This window comes from Dermacentor silvarum, chromosome 2 (assembly GCF_013339745.2).
Source record: "Dermacentor silvarum isolate Dsil-2018 chromosome 2, BIME_Dsil_1.4, whole genome shotgun sequence".
In the NCBI taxonomy this organism is placed as follows: domain Eukaryota; kingdom Metazoa; phylum Arthropoda; class Arachnida; order Ixodida; family Ixodidae; genus Dermacentor; species Dermacentor silvarum.
The window spans coordinates 236,250,467-236,268,957 of NC_051155.1; the positions used below are offsets into that span (position 1 = coordinate 236,250,467).

An 18,491-nucleotide genomic window follows, 5' to 3' on the forward strand; every position below is an offset into this window, starting at 1 on the left:
TAATGTACATTTAGAATTCAATAAAGAATACTACAAAGATCGAAAGATATCCTTATGCTGAGGATATCATAATGCTAAAATGAATTAAAAGCAGCAATGACAAAAGAGATGCTCATTCTTCCACTAGCAAGTTTCTTTTTGCATTATTGCACTGCCAAGCCTAACCTACCAGTGATCTGTCATTAAGTGTGCCATTCCACATACTTTTATCACTTACTAGACTGCTACAACCAACAATACAAACCCACAAATAATAATATATGCTCTACATCCCTTCCTATTTAGTTTTCACGATCCTCAGGTTTTCTCATAAGCATTGAAACCCTTGGTATGGTGTGTGCAGTCACTTCTTCATCTGTGATATAATCCTCATCCAGAAGGAAAGCAGATTTTCACCCATGCTAAGTGCTGCTCACCCACACAAAGGGGAACAGGTGAGGCATAAAACAAAATGTGCATGTTTCCAGTAAAAGCTCCATATTTTAAGCCACTCATAAAGCCTGCTTTACAACAGTGGCACAGGCAGGATCTCCAGTCACAAAACCATAAGCTATACATATATTTTACATAGGAATACCTTAGGAAGCCACAGTACAGTGGAATCTCATTGACACAATTCTGCATACTACGTTCCTCAGGATAATACGTTTTTTCCCCTTATATACCATTTATTTTCCTTATATACGATTATGTTTGGATAATACGATTTTTGGATGATACGTTTTATTTTCCGGTTCCCATGAAGATCGTATCAACGAGATTCCACTGTACCTACAGTAGCAATAAAGTGAATACAGTCGAATCTAGGTATAAGGAAGTCGCATCAAACATTCAGCACCTTCGTTATTTCAGATATTCGTCATAAGCATATGTTTGTTACTTGCCAATATCAGTGATAAACATTTTAGATTTACTTTGTTATATCTGAAAAATTTGTTATATATGCGTTCATTATGTCGAAGTTCGACTGTATAGCAAGCACTGCTGACATAAACATTCTATGTATTTAAAATTGTTGAGACATAAAACAAAATGTGTGAGTTTCCAGTAAAAGCTCCACATTACATTGAGCCACTCAGACACCACAAAGCCTGCTCTATGTCAGTGGCGAAAGCAGGGTCCCAGCTTAGTGTACTCTCAGCTAAGTCAGAAGACCATATAACACCTATAGTTGCAATAAAGTGACTACAACATGCAAGCACTGCTGACTGATGAAAGGAATATTTTATTTTTGAGATTGTCTTGTTTATTTGAGAAAAAGGAAAGAAATGTAACAAACACAAAACTGCCTGCTGACATCAGGTGTTCATTGTCTCGCTAGAGTCAGTGCCGCACATCTTCCACGTTATGTTTGAATGTGCAAGGCAAAGCAAGCCCAACGTAAGAGCATAATCAGCATTCTATGTTAGCAGCACTGACCTCGCCGCTTCTCTCCACTCCATCTCGTCCCCTTCAGCACAGAGGATCTCCATCTCGCTGAACAGAGGATGTGCTTCGTGTAGGCCATCTTCTTCCTCTCCAAGGATAAAGTGTACCCGCTCTGCTGGGGGAGTAACTGCATGTCGAACACACATGCACCAGTGTGAGCATATAATCCATGGCAAACGAGCAGACAGCTATCTAAAAGAAAAGGACCAAATAACTGGTGCAGCTTGTACAAGAATAGTGCTGACAGAGCAGGGCATTCAGTATCCTAAATATGTGAGCAGGTAATCGTTTTTTTACAAACAATTACCAGCAAATGCCAACAACTATGAAAGACTTGGTAAGACTTCACATAATTGAAGGGAAAATTCCATGAACATAGCATTTGCCACAACAGAATAGCAATAATTCTGACCAGATACAAAGGAATTCAACTGAACGAATGAGATGTCGGATATCTGAACCTGCAGGATATACATACATATTGGTTTGATGGAATCAAGTTCCTACAATTCTGGCGCATAAGAGTAAGATACAAGCATAGCATTTCTATGATATTTCTGCAGGAAATGCCAACTCATTACACAAGTGCAAGCGCATGCTATATGTTGAAGCAATAAAAATTGTGATTTCTGTACCGCTTTGTTTCTAGGTACATATATACACTTGCACTACATATTTGTTGCTATTTATATCTTTTCTGATTACTTGCACGCTTCAAGTACTTTTGTTTTTATCTCTACATTCACATGCATTTACTTAGACTACCAATGATACATATTTACATAGCTTTTAATATTGCATTTGAGGTTATTAAAGAACATCTCAGTTAGCTCTGCTACGAGTACTGCTATTTCAAGTGTTTCTAGCCAAGTTTACATAAAAGAATTAGTGTAAAGTAGTTACGAATCTTAGAATGACAGAAAGCTGAACAAGTTGGTAGGAACTGCAAGTTTGCAATGAAGTACTATCAGACACACGAGCAAAGAAGTGCGCCTGATGGTAGAGGTGTGGCATACTATCCGTAGCAGTAGCATATGCGTAATTCCGTCATCGTGCCTAAATCGTTATTCTTCGTGAGTGCCGACGCTTGTCCATGACTGCTGGTTTGGCACTGCCAATTCCCTTGAGCATGTGCAGATAGGTCTTGTGTCTTACTTTTCTTCCACTACTTCCAGATCCAGATGACAGTCAGAAGTTTGTGTTGTCCTTTTACGTGCAAGCGTACATGCCCCGTCTGTGAAATCACCGAGATTATGTGTGTCGCCGCGAGGGAAGCAAGTGTCGGGGGATGAAGGCACCTGGAGGTGGATAAGAGAATCGCGCGCCTGGGAAAGTACGGAGGAGCGCACTGTGGCGTGCGGCAACGCAACGCCACCTAGAGGAAAGTCTAGGTGGCACTGAGCGAAGCGGGAAAGGTGAAAGGATGCGAAGCATCACGGAGAAGGACGGTAGGCGGAGGCGTGCTGAGTTGACCTCCTCTGGCAGTTGGCACGGGTTTTGTGTGCGCTATGAACGTACCGGATTTGTCTTATGATCGAGAGGCCGAGCGCCGAGCGAGAGGGATGGAGCAGAAACGCAAGCGGCAGCAAGCTAAGTGTGATTCGAACGACTCCGAAGTCATCGCCAAGCGCTGGGCACAAGCTGAAAAAGTCTGGCAAAAAGGCATGGGCTTGGCAAGCCTAGGAGACTCTCGAGGAACATGCTAGGCGGCTTGCGACAATGCGGGTGTATCAGGCAAGACGACATAGCTTAGAAGCTCCTGAACAGCATGAAGCGCGTTTGGAAGCCCATTGCAGTGTCTTGCACGAAACCCGAAAGTGCAAGACTGGACACAATGCCCGGCTTCACGCAGGCGCCACCAAAATCTTTAACAGGGATTTTATCGATAACCCGGTCGGGTACGTGTGCTCTTTTTGCGATCGTCTCTGGCATCTGCGAGACATCTCAGTCAAGGACATTGACATAGCACCCATAAGCTTGGGCGTACACCCGCATTCACAAAGTGAAACGTGTCCGTGTGTTGTACATCTGCCTTTCCCATACCATGACTACGCAAGTAGGCTTGTCTGGCATTGTCTTCAACTTTGCACACGAGCTAACAAAACATTAGCCGAATCGTACCAGCCAGAAACCATCAGTTTCATGTAACCTTTACATCTTTAGATTAAAATCCTTCACAAGAAGCACTGAATGTACATCCAATCGGAGCATAAGGTATTTGTACAAGTATGCTACTGTATCTTGACACTGGCACTGCTTATGAGACCGAACGAGCAGTAGTCCTGTGTGGTTCAAACAGCCAGCGTCTTAAACCCACATATCCAGTCTAGTTGAAGACGCTACTTTCCACGTGGCCCGAATGGCCAAATGCGCAAGTCGGAAGAAATCAACCACATCACATCTATTTGCAGGCACCGCTTTCAGTTGCCCCCATTAACTCTCCACTGCCCCCCCCCCCCCCTCCCCCGTTCCAATTGAGTCCCTTGAACTTCCTGCCCTCAGATAAGTGACTCTAGATGAGAGTTAATAGCCAGTGCCATTCTCACGCAATTGGAGTCTCAGAACTGAGAAAAAGGAAAACGATAGCTGAGCGCCTTGATGGAAGCACTAGACACTGGCAGAGTAAAACTGATCAGTTGCAAGATACATGTGGTGCAACAGCTCATATTTAATGTACCTCTAGGCAGAAGTACACAAGCCATGGCTGTCACGAAAGCAGAATTAAATTTTTCGCAAGTGTAGGTGTATAGCCCAGAAATGACAAATGTGCCACAGGCACTTTCATTCATCTGTGTGCCTAGACTGCAGCAAAGTTCAGCCTCACTGTGGCATATCAGTGCATATTAGTGTACTTCTGCTTCACCACGTATATATGGTAACAAGGCTGCACATACTACAAACATATTGCGAAGCTGTTTCGGCCATACCCATGCCATGCATAAATGGTGTACACTCTATGACACTTTTTCTAAATGCAGCTTCCTTCACTTCCTCCCACCTCACTATTCATCTCATTTTGTCATTGGAAACGATCTCAATCAAGGCCAATCCAACAAATCACACTTAAGTGTGCTTTTGTCCAGTCATATAAGAAACCATGCACAGCCACTTTTTTTTTTCTTTTTTATTTTGTGGGTGCCCTCCTTGCCCCCCATCGAACAAATTTCTGGCTATGCCATTGGTGCAACATATAGGAAGAGGTGAATGGGGGTGGGTGCTGCAGAGTTAGGACACTAAAGTATCTTCATGTCAGCAAAGTACTGTCAAATTGATGTTCTCCAGCAAACATTAATTATTAGTGCCAAAGTTGAGCAACTTATCCACCCTGCAAAGTTATGAGATAGCCAGAAACTCCTGTTCACAGACCACATTTACATTTATAATCAAAGGCCTCTACAAGCATTTCACAATTTCAGTGCTTTGAGCTCTGATCCTTGAGAGGGAGAGAGGAAAATGAGAGATGAGTTAGTAAAGTTCCTTCTATTTTTCGGGTGCCATTTTTTCTTCACCGGTAGTTAGGTTGCCTGGATGCCAGCAGCGTGCATCGAAGCACCCTAACGGTAGCAACGGCACCACGCAGTCCATCGGCCAAGGTACTGCCAAAATATTCCCGACCATTGGTAAAGCACTTCTGCTGCTGATGTCAGCACGTGGCCCGCGTAGCCCGTGTTGTTTTTGGACTCCGACAAGTGGGGGCCAACGTCGGCCCATTCCAGCAGTGCTTCCAACTGCAAGGAAGTTTCCCTATATCTGGGGATTTATGTAGTGTTTAGGGAACTAAGGAAGTGTGTCCAAATCTAGGGAAATTTCGCGCCAGGACATTGAAATGGCAAAGCTGCTGACTTGACGGTATGTTTTGACTTCAGTCACTTGCAAATTACCTTCACATTAGCATGCAAACTATTACTTTTGATTGGACAGCAATGCTGTGAATGCATTTCGCCCAGTAAACGACAGTGCATGGATTCCAGGCCCTGTAACGAAGTACTGCTACTGCGATTTTGTCATTCGTACCACTTTGACTGGGCTATCGATGTCTGTGCACTCTGAATAAAATATTTATTTACTGTAACCGGCGAAACAAGCGTATGCTGGGACACCAAACAAAGCAACAAGGGCAAATCAGGGCATAAGTGGTCACATATATACCTAGCACCGAGCACGACACTGCGGTCATGCCGCTAAACAGCAGGCTACGCATGCGTAGATGAATATAACTGGGATCTGCCCATAGGCAGAGCAACCTTGGACAGAGTCCCAGTGGTCATGTGCTTGGGTAGAGTGTACTAGAAGCCCTCTAGTACACTGATGGTTGGGCGAGTTTCGCTCTAGAGGAAAGATACAAATTTTCCATGTAACTTCGTCCTTCGCTGGAAATGACGCGTAAGTATGTATATGTGGTGGTGCTAGGTCAGTACACGGCATTCAGAAAAAATCTTCACACCTTCTTCATTTGTGTCTTGGAGTGGCACACTGCTGTGACACTGTTACATTCTGTAAGGTGGGTCCGGTGTCCACACCATCTTTACAATTCGAATAAGGTTCCGTGTAATCTTGGTACTTTGGTCTAGGTGCAAAACAACTTTGGACAACAACAAAGTTTGTTTGTTTGCTTGCTTGCATCCGAGAGCGGCTAAAGAATGAAGTAATATAAAATTGAAGAATTTAGCATGGAAATCGTCTTGATTCAATCATATATATATATATAAACAGCTGCACTAACATCCCTATGATAATTATCTTTTTCTCTCTGGGGTTTTATGTGCCAGAACCAGTTCTGATTATGAGGCACGCCGCAGTGGAGGGCTCAGGATTAATTTTGAGCACTTGGGGTTCTTTAACGTGCCCTACAACGTAAGCACACGGGCACTTTTGCATTTCGCCTCCATCAAAATGCGGCCGCCGCGGCCGGGATTCAATCCCGCAACCTCATGCTGAGCAGCGCAACGCCTTAGCTTACTGAGCCACCACCGCCGGTCCCTATGATAATGTCCCAGAGAAGAGGCAAAATGCATACGTGCTTACGTCGTCTTCTGCCAATATGCCAATATGAGTAAGAGGCTCTGTTGTTGGCACAACTTGCACTGCAGCATCATTTCAGCTTGAGTCCCGTGACTTTGTTATCTGAATATTTTAAAACGAGCTTAAAATTACTTTTAATTTAAATTTAAAAGTCAAATTAAATTTAAACTAAAAAAATTTCAGTCTATTTGCACAGCACAAACGAAATTCTTTCTTTACAGAAATTATATTGGCAGGCTAAACAACCTCATTTTGCAAGAACTGTAGGGAAATCTAGGGAATTTTTTTATGCAAGTTAGGGGAAAACTGGGTTCGGAGGTTGGCCGCACTGCATTCCAGATTGACCCACACGCTGAACGTCACAGAACTTGCCTGATCGGTGGTTGCCGTCGCCGGCGGCGCCTTCGTCCTTGCGGGCGTGACCATTCTTGTGGTGGTGCCGGTGGTGCCTGCGGTGGCCGCGCCGGCGGTAGCCTGGCACGTGCAGCCCAACGTACACCGTGTGAGCTCGGTGACCTGCAATTCACGGTCGACATCGCGCCACATCACTACATGTTAATGAGACACGTCAAAAACACAAAACTGCGGCTGACCGCGGCAATACGTGAAGTAGCTGCAAAGGTATCAAAGAAAAAGTGGTGCAATTTACACACGCACGCACGCACACACACACACACACACACGTCAATAAATAAAGTTAATGCTCATTAAACAACCCATTTTACGTGTGTACATACCATTGTCCCGCAGATGAAAAATTTGGTGTACAATTTACACACAGGGTGGCGGGATCTCAAATTTGTACTTGGCATTCTAGTGGGCAATCTGACCGTGTGGTGCGTGCACTCCCATCCGTGCGGCGCTCGAGCGGATTTTACAGATCGCCCTGGCTTGCCTGTCCTCACGATGTCAGCACGAGAATCTTGTTGCCGACATCTTGAAAATTCGTTTTTAAACAAAATTCAGCAGCTTATCGGGAGCGTCGAAGCGCGCGCAGTCCAAGGTACGCATGCATTATATGGTGCTCGATCAGTCCTCACGCTCACCTTCAAAGTCCTTGTCCGTGTAGCTTGGGTGAGAAGTCATGGCTCCCGGGTCCTTAGGAGCTTCGTCCTGGTTTCCCGTCTCCATCTTCTTCTGCTTCTGCCACGGTCTGCGCAGAATTAATGGAAGAGGCGACGGGTCATTACAGCGTATCACAAGACAGTTTTCATATATACGGACCATCACTGCACTGCCAGCTACGCAAAGTTATTATTGCAACTTCGCGTGGTATTTGTTCGCTGCGGTCATGTCGTTTCTCCAACCCGTACGAAGTGAATCAACTAGGGAATGTAGGGAATTCTTAAAAAAAAAGGGAGAGAGAGAGAGAGAAATACCCCGGCGCCTTGCAGTGTAGACTTCATACAATAGCCTCCAAAACGAAACGAAACTTCGAACTCGTTTCGGTAGAACTACTGCGTGACGTAACGTAACCTTTGGGACCGTTCTACTGGTAACCGAAATTTAAACTTTACCTGCGATGTGTCTACGCTGCCATAGAGTTTAGTATGTGCGCTGCACTCTAGGGCGTACAGAAGCTTTTTCGTTCCGGTTCAGCGAAAACGGTTTACTTCCGATAGAACTCGATCGGGAGCGAAAAAATAGCGGTTCAAACCCGTTTATGGTCGTTCGCGTTAAGCAGCGTAAATTGACTGTACAAAGACTCGCCAGTGCTGCAGGGAAAGGCTGAAAAACTGATACGCGTGCTGTACTTTATGTCACGCACGCGCGCACGCACACACTCTTCATTTAAATTTCGCGCACGAAAACGTGGCACCAACGGCACCAATGTTTCGTGGTGTATTTTTTTAAAGTTTCGGAGTAATTCCAGCTTGATCGAGAGCCAGCAACTAACTGCCGTAAACTTTGACGTCACGAGCAGATGTTGCATGAATAATAATAATAAAAAACACCAAGCCCTTCCCCTGTCGAGAAAATGGGGGTAAGCGAAGCTTGTGCGTGTATCTGACCTTCCTGGTGATTTTCTTTATTTCTCTCTCTCTCTCTTGCTTTCTCTCTCTCTTTTTCTTTTTGTCCCTGGTATGTGCCATTGAGCTTGGACCCTTTCTGCACTAACACCAGGATCGGCCCACTTTTCAGCGTGACGCCACCACCATCGCCGACACTTGTGAGCTTATTAAGCATCGCTTAAAAATAAAAAGAAAGACAAGGTGTTGTCACCCGTCTACTAGAAGCATAGACGCACAGGCCACCCGTAACGTGTACATAAAGCTGTTGCATTTTTCGCTGACAGAAAATAATGCAAGAAAAGTGTCTCTCTCTTTGCTGCAAGAGAATTGATGCAATATGTAGCCAGCAACATATAGAGATAACAGCATCAGGTGAATTTAGCTTTTGGTCATAAACCCAATATCTGAGCCCAACAAAGCGGTTTACGGAATTAACTGCTTTAGTAGACAGCGCGGCACGAGGAATGCGGGCATGCTGAGCTGACGTAGATATATTCCGAGGTCGTCTTTTGCACGTGGAAAGGGTTTTCTTCATTGCACTTCTGCGGAAATGTTGCACGCCTCACCGTCAGCCATTCCGACAAAGAGCGAACAAAAGCGTTGGGGGAAACGACGCCCAGCCACAACAAATATATTTCACGATGGAGAAGTCCGGTTGGCAGTTGCAGCCGCAAGATTGCAATCGAGAGTCGGGGAAGTCCGCGGAGAGGAAGAGACGCTATTTTCTACAACACTTTAGGGATCACGGCTCAGCGCCATAGTCCGCGGTCGATCGAGTTCAAGTTGCCATGCCATAGTCGTTCGTGTCACCGGAATGGGCAAACGCCATTGGCGACAAAGCTAGCAGCTCCGCCGGTACTGTCGTTACCAGAAAGGTCGCAGTGGCCCGGCAACCGCGATGTCGAGCTCATATTTGAGTGCGGGGTGGGCGAGTTCCTCTCCCTATATAGAAACTCTCTTTCTCTAATTTCATATACAAGCTGCGAGCGTGAGATCCATGACGCAGGCCGAACTGCACACACATTGTATGGTCGTCTTTCGATCCCGGAATATATCGCATCGAACGCGTGGCTGTTGGTAAGTGTATACAGCGCCTCGAAAATCCGCAAGTTCTGGCTCTCTTTGTGTAGCGGTGTGAGAAAGACGGAGCTGAGTAGAGGCTGCTCATCATAGCTTGAACAAGAAATTATATAAAGAACGTCTGAAAACGCGTGGCCAAGGCACAAGCTCTATCATTCGATTCCGCTTGGACCTAAGCGCGTCCATATTGCGCCGCTTTCAAGGGATCAAACGATAGGCAAACATATTCAACAAAGGCAAACCAATAGAGTATACTGCCTCGTCAAACGTCTGTTTGTCACCTTCTCCTAATCGTACATCCTATAAATGATAGGATGATCAAGCATGTGTTTCAGTGTGTTTCAGTCCACCTTCGCTTCTCTTGACAGCAAGTAATGCGATTTTTTCGATAGACGCGGTTCGATCAATTTGTGCGACACTGACAAACGCTTCTGCGCATGCGCCTCGTTAGGCCTGGTGGAAAACAAGTCACCCGTAAGTCCCTGCAGCTTGTGTACAGGTTAAACATTTTTAACAGCGAAGGTTCTAGCTAACCGTAAAAAGGGGCGCCTGCTGTCGAAAAACTTCGCCGAGCTATGACGTCACGGCGTTGCCTAGCAACCACCTCGCAGAGCGGTGTGTGCCTCGCCTCCTTTCCGTGCCGTGCACATGTTGCCTTACATGGGACGTTAAGGAGAGTGAAGTCCCTCACCCGAGCATGCGCGCGGCGCGCAATGCTCGGGTGAGGGAAAGAGAAAATGAGAGCGAGATAGAGAAAGAAATTGTAGCAGCACCAACGAGGCAACGCGCAGAGCTGCTGCCGACGCCGCCCGCGTTGCCTAGTAACCATCGGCGCCGGTGCGCGCTCGCTTCGCCCGACTCAGACGCGGCTCCTGCCTGCCTGCCTGCGTTTGTGGCATGCCAGGAACGCTGTCGCTCGTAGGCGCCGACGCGTCCAGCGCTAGTCACGCGAAATGCCGCGAAAGGGAAGGTACCTCCGAAAATGATCGCTCGACAATAACTTCCCTACATGCGTAGTTAAGGTTAAACCAAGTTGAAACCTAGCAGCAACCAAGTTCATACCTAGCAGTAGCAGCCAGTAAGACTTGAGGATTGACACTTTCTCTGTGCCTAAGCTTTGTACGACCGAGTGCAAACTTGTCCGCTTTTTAAAATGTATTATTAGAAAGCTTGCCTTGCGGCATAAAACGTTTGGTGCGTATAAGTTATATATGCATGTATAGTTGGTTTTGCCCGATGCAATTTAACAAGGATCTGTGGTGTGGACCAGCGTTGTGTGGACCATAGGCTTGGGTGTAGCCCCACTTTTGATAGGTATATACGTAGATGTCGCCTTGATGAGCGCAGTCCTTGATGAGTGTAAAGCTTCTTGTGTAGCGTCTTTTCGCTGATTTCACCACCATTTCCTCTGCACTTATCACGTTATCCTGCGTGCGCTTTCTTCAGGTAAGCGGTATACCAGCGCAGTGTGTGACCGTGCCCAGCTCATTCGCCGTTCGACCCGAGCAAGTGTTCTCCCGATTCTTGCGTGGAAGTCCGCTGCCAGATCCAGGCGTCGCTGCGTGATCCGAAAGCTCGTCTATCCGTCCGTATACCGATCACGCGCGCCTCTAATCTTTCTTCCACTTAGAAAGCAGCGAGGCCGGAAAGGCCGGTCGCGCTGCGCAGCTAGCGCACTCGTGCGAGCATGGCGCAGCTGCGCTCCACACTCTCGGCGACATCTCTTCAACGATTACGCGCCAACCGGAAAGAAGAAAAGCGCCGAAGTGGATAAACAGGCTTTGCATTTGAAGCGGGCGCACACATACGGACGGCGCTTAAATGTGACGACACGGTATAACGGCGAAGCCGCCCCTGACGTCGTGCTCAAGTCACCATAGCGAGAGCCATATATTGCCTCCACGCAGCAACAACGACCGCGGATTCACTAGACAAAGAATAGATCGACGCCATATGAGAAAGTTCTCGTGCGCGCGTGCCTGCGTGTGTGTGTGTGTGTCAGGCGGCTGTTTTCTTCTTTCAGAGCGCACCTGTCTTTGCGAACCGTCATGGACTTTCCCGATTGTGGCTGCTGTCACAAGCAGAAAAAAAAAAAAAAAAAGATGTGTGATCGACTCGCGAATCTAACCTCTGATGTCGAGCACAGCAGCCCGGTGCTCTAAACACTAGACCACGATCGCCTTTTTTTTTTCTTTCATGGTACTTATTAAGAATACAAAAATACAAAACGTACATGCGTAAGGTAAAAGCAGATAAAATTGTCATAGCCACGTCTACAAGCACAAAACAAACACTACACAGTAAAATTATTACTGTAATCAGTTATCTAAAAGGGAGGCAAAAGGATACACTGCAATGAATACCAGTCTGGTTGGAAGTCTCTTTGGTCATAAAGTCTTTCAGTTGTGAAATCATCCGAATGAAATGTAACTGCGAATATACAATTGGTCATGCATCCCGATCTAACATGCGAGTTTTCCATAAACTGTGCAACGCCATAAGTAGTAGCCTGTCAGAAGGCACGTCTTCACATTTAGATGGCATAAGATATCGAATCGGATGAGGATTTATATCAAGATCCTTTTTAGAGGTCCTTTGGAGAACGCCTTAAAACAATATGGCGTCTTTGGAATCAATACGGCAGTGTTATATATGTTCTAGACCACGATCGCACTCGTACATTACCCGTTCAAGAACCAGCTGGATCATTGAAACGCTCGGCGCGTGCGTCCCGTGCCACGTTCTCGTCTTCTTTCCTCGGGACAAGTCGCGCTTTGCGGCGCCGTGTTAGACTGCACCATCTCCGGGACCGGACCACATTTCCCCAGTACTTTCCTCGTAGTAGCTAACGCTACGTAGAAACTGTGCAACGTTGTACCGACTTCACGATCACCCAGTTTAATCACGCTTTAACGTTTCTTCGCCGGAGTACAAATGCCATCGTTGTTTCAGCATATACACCCCATGGTACAGCCATGGTACGTACGTACGATTGTATAACACGTAGTCGCTGATGACGTCACAGTCCGTGTTTCTCTCGCTTACGCGCCTTCGTCCTTTTTATCCACGTATAACCCAACAATCGCCATGTTGCAAGCTCGCGTCGAATGACCGGCGTGTATATATAGGAATTGTGCCGCTACCGCACAATCTTCTTCAGCGCGGTCGTCGTCATTGTGCGGCCGTTGTCACACACACGACTACTCGATCGATATACACAAACGCGTTGGTCCATCTGGCATCGCTTTGCCGAACCCCGAGCCATGGTCCAAGCAATGCTGGATAACCAGGTACCTGCACAATACTTCGCATAACATCGATTCCCAACAATATTTTATATATGTATTTTTTACTATTATTTGGCGAAGCTCAAGCAACCCGACATCGTCACTTCCTCATCCCTGATACCTTCTCGTATCTTCTGATTTCTTTTTATCAGCCTCCAAATTACCTGGTTATCGGTAGAGGGTGCATTACATACCATTACATTTGAAGGTATACACGCTTAAAGAAAGACAGGGCAAGTGTTATACAACACGTTATTAATCAATCGTGTATACCACATGCACTAGACATCCACCCTTCGACTGAGCAGCTACAATTTTTTATGTGGCACTGCACTCGTTCTTAACTATGCTCTATCTAGCCTTATTAGACGTTGTGAACTGATTGTACATGTCTTCTCACTTTCTTTATTCGATCCAGAGTCCCTTTCCCCGAAACCTTTTTCCTTTCTATTTTGATCGTGTACTATTTTACGTAACGATAAGGAGCATAAGCAGCACCATGCAATTACAGAAGTGCAGCGTGGCACAGCCCACCACTAGCTCAGGCGTATATACGTTCCTCACCTCATCCCGCGATCCCCGTCAGCTGCTCACCCCGTAGACTACGCACACCTCTTCGCATCTTTCGTTCGTTTGTCAACCATCGCCGGAAGCCGACATGCAGACACCTGATCGGTGTCTGCACGTCGGATCGCGGCTCCCTTCGGCAAGATTTCTTCCCACGGCTGACTGGCGCCGAGATACGGCTATAAGGTAGCACCGTGAGATATTGGCGCCCATCGCGCCAACAATAACAACACAAGAAATACAAAAAAAAAAGAGGGGGGGGGGGGGATAAGCCGGCAGATCCCACGCCCTGTGGGAATCGATGTTATGCGAAGCAATGTGCCTACCAAGTTAACGAAACGACCATGAGAGCACCGAGACGTAGGCGTACGTCTGTTTTATCACATGACACGCATGTCATGACATTCATGTCATGATGACCTATTATTTATGTTCGTCATAAACTCTTGTCATACTATGGCAATTTTGGTCCATACCAAGTTAACGAAACGACCATGAGTGCACCAAGACGTAGGTGGATGGATAGATAGATAGATAGATAGATAGATAGATAGATAGATAGATAGATAGATAGATAGATAGATAGATAGATAGATAGATAGATACTCTCAAAGTGGCGAATGTTCGCCAAGAAATGCTTCGCATTTAAAAAAAAGTTGGAATGGAACACGATACGAGCAGAACATTGCGGAAGATAAAAGAAGGGGAGGAGATCCGCATACGGCAACCATCAATTTGGAACACGTTGGCTAGTGAGATGTAGCCAATTTTCCTATATATATATATATATATATATATATATATATATATATATATATATATATATATATATATATATATATTCACTTCTTTCTCGGCAATGTCAGACTGCCTACAGGAGTAACGCGATCCAAAGCGTTCTGGGGTTCTGGGGTCGCAGGCATGCCACTGCCACTCCGACATCCTTGAGGACGCGGATCCTCGGAGCAAGCAGTCTTTCCGCTGCATGCTTGCCGGTCGACGTGCCTCACGCGACCACGGCGCACGTGACCCGCCTCGCCTCGGCTGGCTCTTCTCACGTGTCGTCCCCGGACCGCGCTGCTCCGCTATAGTTTTGCGCCTTCGTCGACGGAAAAAACGCGCGGCTCCCTTATCTGCCGCGTAGTAAAGAAGAAAACACCGCGGCACTACACAGGAAGCGGCTGCAGCGAGCAGCTGAGATGCTGGCTCGTACACCGAGTGCTGCGCGTGTACAACGCACAGATTCAACGTCAAGTCTCAACGCGTCCTTACTGAGGACATGCAAGGAAATGCAGAAGGAAAGCACTTATCTCGCGGTGTGTGCCTTATTGCAGATGAACCAATTAATTCGTGTCAAGACTGTTTCATTGCATAACTACAAAGCGAGAAGGCGCACCGTATACTGTAATGATTCTGTTCTTTCTATACTATTATACGTATAATGCGCCTAGTGAATTTCGGAGGAAAAGGCGGCGCGGCGGCGTTTAAGCCTCGGGCTTTAGGTGCAAAAACCATGATCTGTTTATGAGGCACGCCGTAGCGGGGACTCCGGATATTTAATTTTGATCATCTGGAGTTCCTTAACGTGCGCTTAAATATCAGTACATGAGCATTCTTGCATTTCGCATCGGTTCTTGCATCGAACCTGCGCCCTCGAGCTCAGCAGCCAACGTCATATAAATAGCCACTGTGCTACCGCGGCCAGGACGCGAATGTAACCAGTCCAGTATCATACAAAGCCCGCTTGTGCAAGAAAAATCCTTTGGTAATACCAACCGGGCGCGACCATGTTTAACCTCCCTGTCTTTCCTTGTTTATCTCTCTCTCTCTTTGGTGACCGATCTTCGCTAATACGTTAATTAGCGCGGCATGTTTAATTGCTGCGGTGCGTAACTACGCCCGCGTGAAACTCCGTAAGTAATATGTTCAAAGGCATGCGCGCGCACACGCGGTCTTCGTACTACTTTAGCATATTGAACGACTGCCGTTAGAATCTCAACACTGCGCAGCTTATACAGGCAGGTTCCTAACGTGGCGCAATGCGCGTCAGAGGAAACCGCGCCGAAGGAAGAACCAACGGGAAGAACGGCGTCCAGAATACGAAAACGCCGGTTGCCGCAACCACGCCCAGGCCCAAGACGCTGACTGCTGACGTCGTTATAGGGAGGCGTGCGCGCGCACAAGCCTGAGTGCATCTTTCCTGCGATGACGAAAAAATAAAAGTGCGTAGGGGGCGGGAAGGTTTTGCGGCGGAAAGTACCCGCTTCTACGCACGTATTGTACTATACGTGTACGTTTTTGTCTGTGAATATTTTGCGCGTCTTCATTTGCGAAGTAACAGCGAAATACAATGGCCTTTCTTTGCCCCTAATAACCCATTTTCCCTCTCTCTTGGAGTGCATGGATACAAACACGCACGAACAGCCTAGACTTCAAGATCTGCCGTCTTCTTTCTTTTTCTTCTCCCTTCTGTGTCTAATGGGAGCAACAGGCGTGTATTCGTGCATATACAGTGCGCTGAATGCACTGCGTCTGTAGGTCAGAAGCGCAGACAGGATGGTTGTGGAGGAGGAAGTCAGCTGCCTCGCCATGTATTCCGCACCGAAAATGCGGTCTCGCCCGTAAAGTTTATCTTATTCGTTTATGTTGCCCGTCTCATTCAGCCCAGCAACAAGGGGCGTTCCCTGCACGAAGAAGGTGCCCCAGTGGCTGAACGTGTGAGCAGATGAACGACATTCTGCGCCTGAGTGCGGTCACGTAAGCATGCATGCAGACAACGGGGAAAACGCGGCTCTTCCGCAAAACCCTCAAGTCACGACCGAGGCCGCAACACTGCTTGCTTGTCGTGGAACCGGAACAAACGTAACGGGACGGTCGACGCGAAGTGGCTGACAAGCGACGCAGGCCTGTCGTTACCGAATCGCAAAACCCAAGTTTCTGTGCCAACATGACCCCGCGTCGACCCGTTAACGACTAGCGGCCGACTCGCGTCACGGCAATCGACGAATCTGCATATCTTGGCGTATACGACACGTTTCTGCTTGTTTATACTTCGCATTCAAAAGTTCCTACGTGCAGCTACCACGTTCGCGCTGACACGTTTTGCTCGTGCTTTCAAACGCGTGTTCACTATACTAGGTCAGTCGCCGATGCCCACTGATCTAGTGGAGTTCAGTCGACACCCCAGTCACACGGGCACTTTCAAAGTCCTTTGAACCAAAGATCCTTTGCTTCAAGGGAGGACGCGCGCTGTCACACGGGCGCATCAAAGAAGGCCTACTCGAAGGGAGTCGAGTAAGTCCGCGTTTGTCCTTTGAAACCTCAAGGGAATACTCTTGAGCCTAGAGGGCGTCCGACAGAAGAGAAAAAAATTCTGTTAAATTCGGACGTTCAATTTTTACCTGTTAAAAAAAAAGAAAACGTGGGCAACTTGCACTAGTGGTGCAAGGATGGAGTAAACAGCGGAGCTGGTGATCGACTTATATATCTTCTTCCAGGTTTTACTAGGCTTGGATAAGTTTTGCTAGGAAGTGCGAAGTGCTGCTAGACACGGTAATCCGAATCGGCTCGCCGCCAACGCGCAGATTATCGCATGGCCGCGCGACGCGCTTCAAGATGAGCGGCTTCTTTTTCGGATGTCCGGATCTTCTTTGGTCGTGCCATGTCAGGACTATATGTACTCGCCACAGAGTCAACGAGAGTTCTGCCGCCGTCGCGGCGGCACCGAGCTTTATCTCCCCGGTGTCGTCACGGCTAAGCTGCGTCTCCACACTTGCTGGGGCGTGGCTGGTCGAAACCTGCCGAGCCGCCGCCAGAGGCGCTTGCTGCAGTCACGGACTATCACGGACACCACGCGCGTTCGGCGCGAACGCGGGGAAACGCGGACGGCGTCGGCAGCAGCTCTGCGCGTTGCCTCGTTAGTGCTGCTACAATTTCTCTCTCTCTCTCTCATTTTCTCTTTCTCTCTCCCGAGCATAGCGCGCGCCGTGCGCCATGCTCTGCTTGCCTCTCCTTAACGTCCCATGTCAAGGCAACATGTGCACGGCACGGAGAGGAGGCGAAGCGCACGCCGCTCCGCGAGGTGGTTGCTAGGCGCCGCTCTCGCTCGGCGAGTTTTTTTTTTATTATTATTATTCAGCAGACACATTACGCCCGGCTTAAACCGCTCCGCTGTTAAAACAAGTTTCATTGTATTATAGAAGTTTCTAAGCACTGAGCACTGTCGTGACACCCGAAATCTCAATCATGAACGCGCCATGCACAGCAGCGCCGGCACACCCTGTTGCCAGCAGCAACATCAACGCAACATGGCGGCCATGTGCGCTTTGGTTATCGGCTGCTACACATAGAAGTGACAGTGACAGTGGCGAGAACTTTATTTGGTCCTAAGAAACTGTGGTCCAGGGGAGCCCAAGGCTCCCTCAGGTCAAGTCGGTGACTCCGCCTACGATGCCACCGGGAGGCGAAGTCCCGTTGCGATGTCGTGTGCCCTCTGGACTACCTGGAGCTGGATGTGGTGCTTGTCACTTCTGAGGAATTCCTCCCACCGTTCCTTGGTGGCAAGTGTAGATAGAGTTTTCTAGGGCTGGGCACAGCCAGAGCATGTGGTCGAAAGAGCATGAATCGGTTCCGGATTTGGGGCACGACGGCGGGAAGTCTGGATCTATCCTGCTAAGGGACCGTGGACGTACGTGCGAGTTTGTAGCACTCTGAGCGTGCTAGCTTGTGGTTTGTTTAGTTTTGGGTGGGGGGAGAGAGAAACATCTCCTTTCCAAGCGGTAGTGTGAGACGATTTCGTGAAAGGTGCACAATAGGTCTTTCTGAATGCAAGCCTCGTTACGAGGATAGAAGTGTCCTCGTTTTCTTTTCTGCGCATCGTTATCTTTTTTTCGTCCCTCGTCACTTTTGCGTTTGAGGTTACGTTCCGGTTTCTGTTAAAAGCTTCGACGGAGACCATCTGGAGACCGTACGTAGCACTGACACATAGCCCTTGGAACTAATGTTCCTTTGAAATCTCTATGTTCCTTAAATGGCAGTGTGACTGGGGCCCAGTCACACGGGATATGCAAATAGGAGCATCGGGATATGCTATTTC

The 18,491-nt window shown here is 47.5% G+C and overlaps 1 protein-coding gene across 12 annotated transcripts in view; it reads right to left on the reverse strand.

Moving 5' to 3' along the window:
* Nucleotides 1–18,491, reverse strand: part of LOC119442887 (electroneutral sodium bicarbonate exchanger 1-like) — a 215,272-nt gene that overhangs the window by 54,322 nt on the left and 142,459 nt on the right. For all 12 annotated transcript variants that reach the window (XR_007465738.1, XM_037707936.2, XM_037707935.2 and 9 more), the window contains exons 2-4: nucleotides 7,497–7,603; nucleotides 6,823–6,966; nucleotides 1,420–1,555 (exon numbers count right to left, since the gene is read on the reverse strand). Coding sequence is in view for 11 of the 12 variants with exons in the window: in XM_037707935.2 (XP_037563863.1) it covers nucleotides 1,420–1,555; nucleotides 6,823–6,966; nucleotides 7,497–7,603 (387 nt within the window). In the remaining variant the exon portion in view is untranslated. The remainder of the gene's footprint in view (nucleotides 1–1,419; nucleotides 1,556–6,822; nucleotides 6,967–7,496; nucleotides 7,604–18,491) is intronic.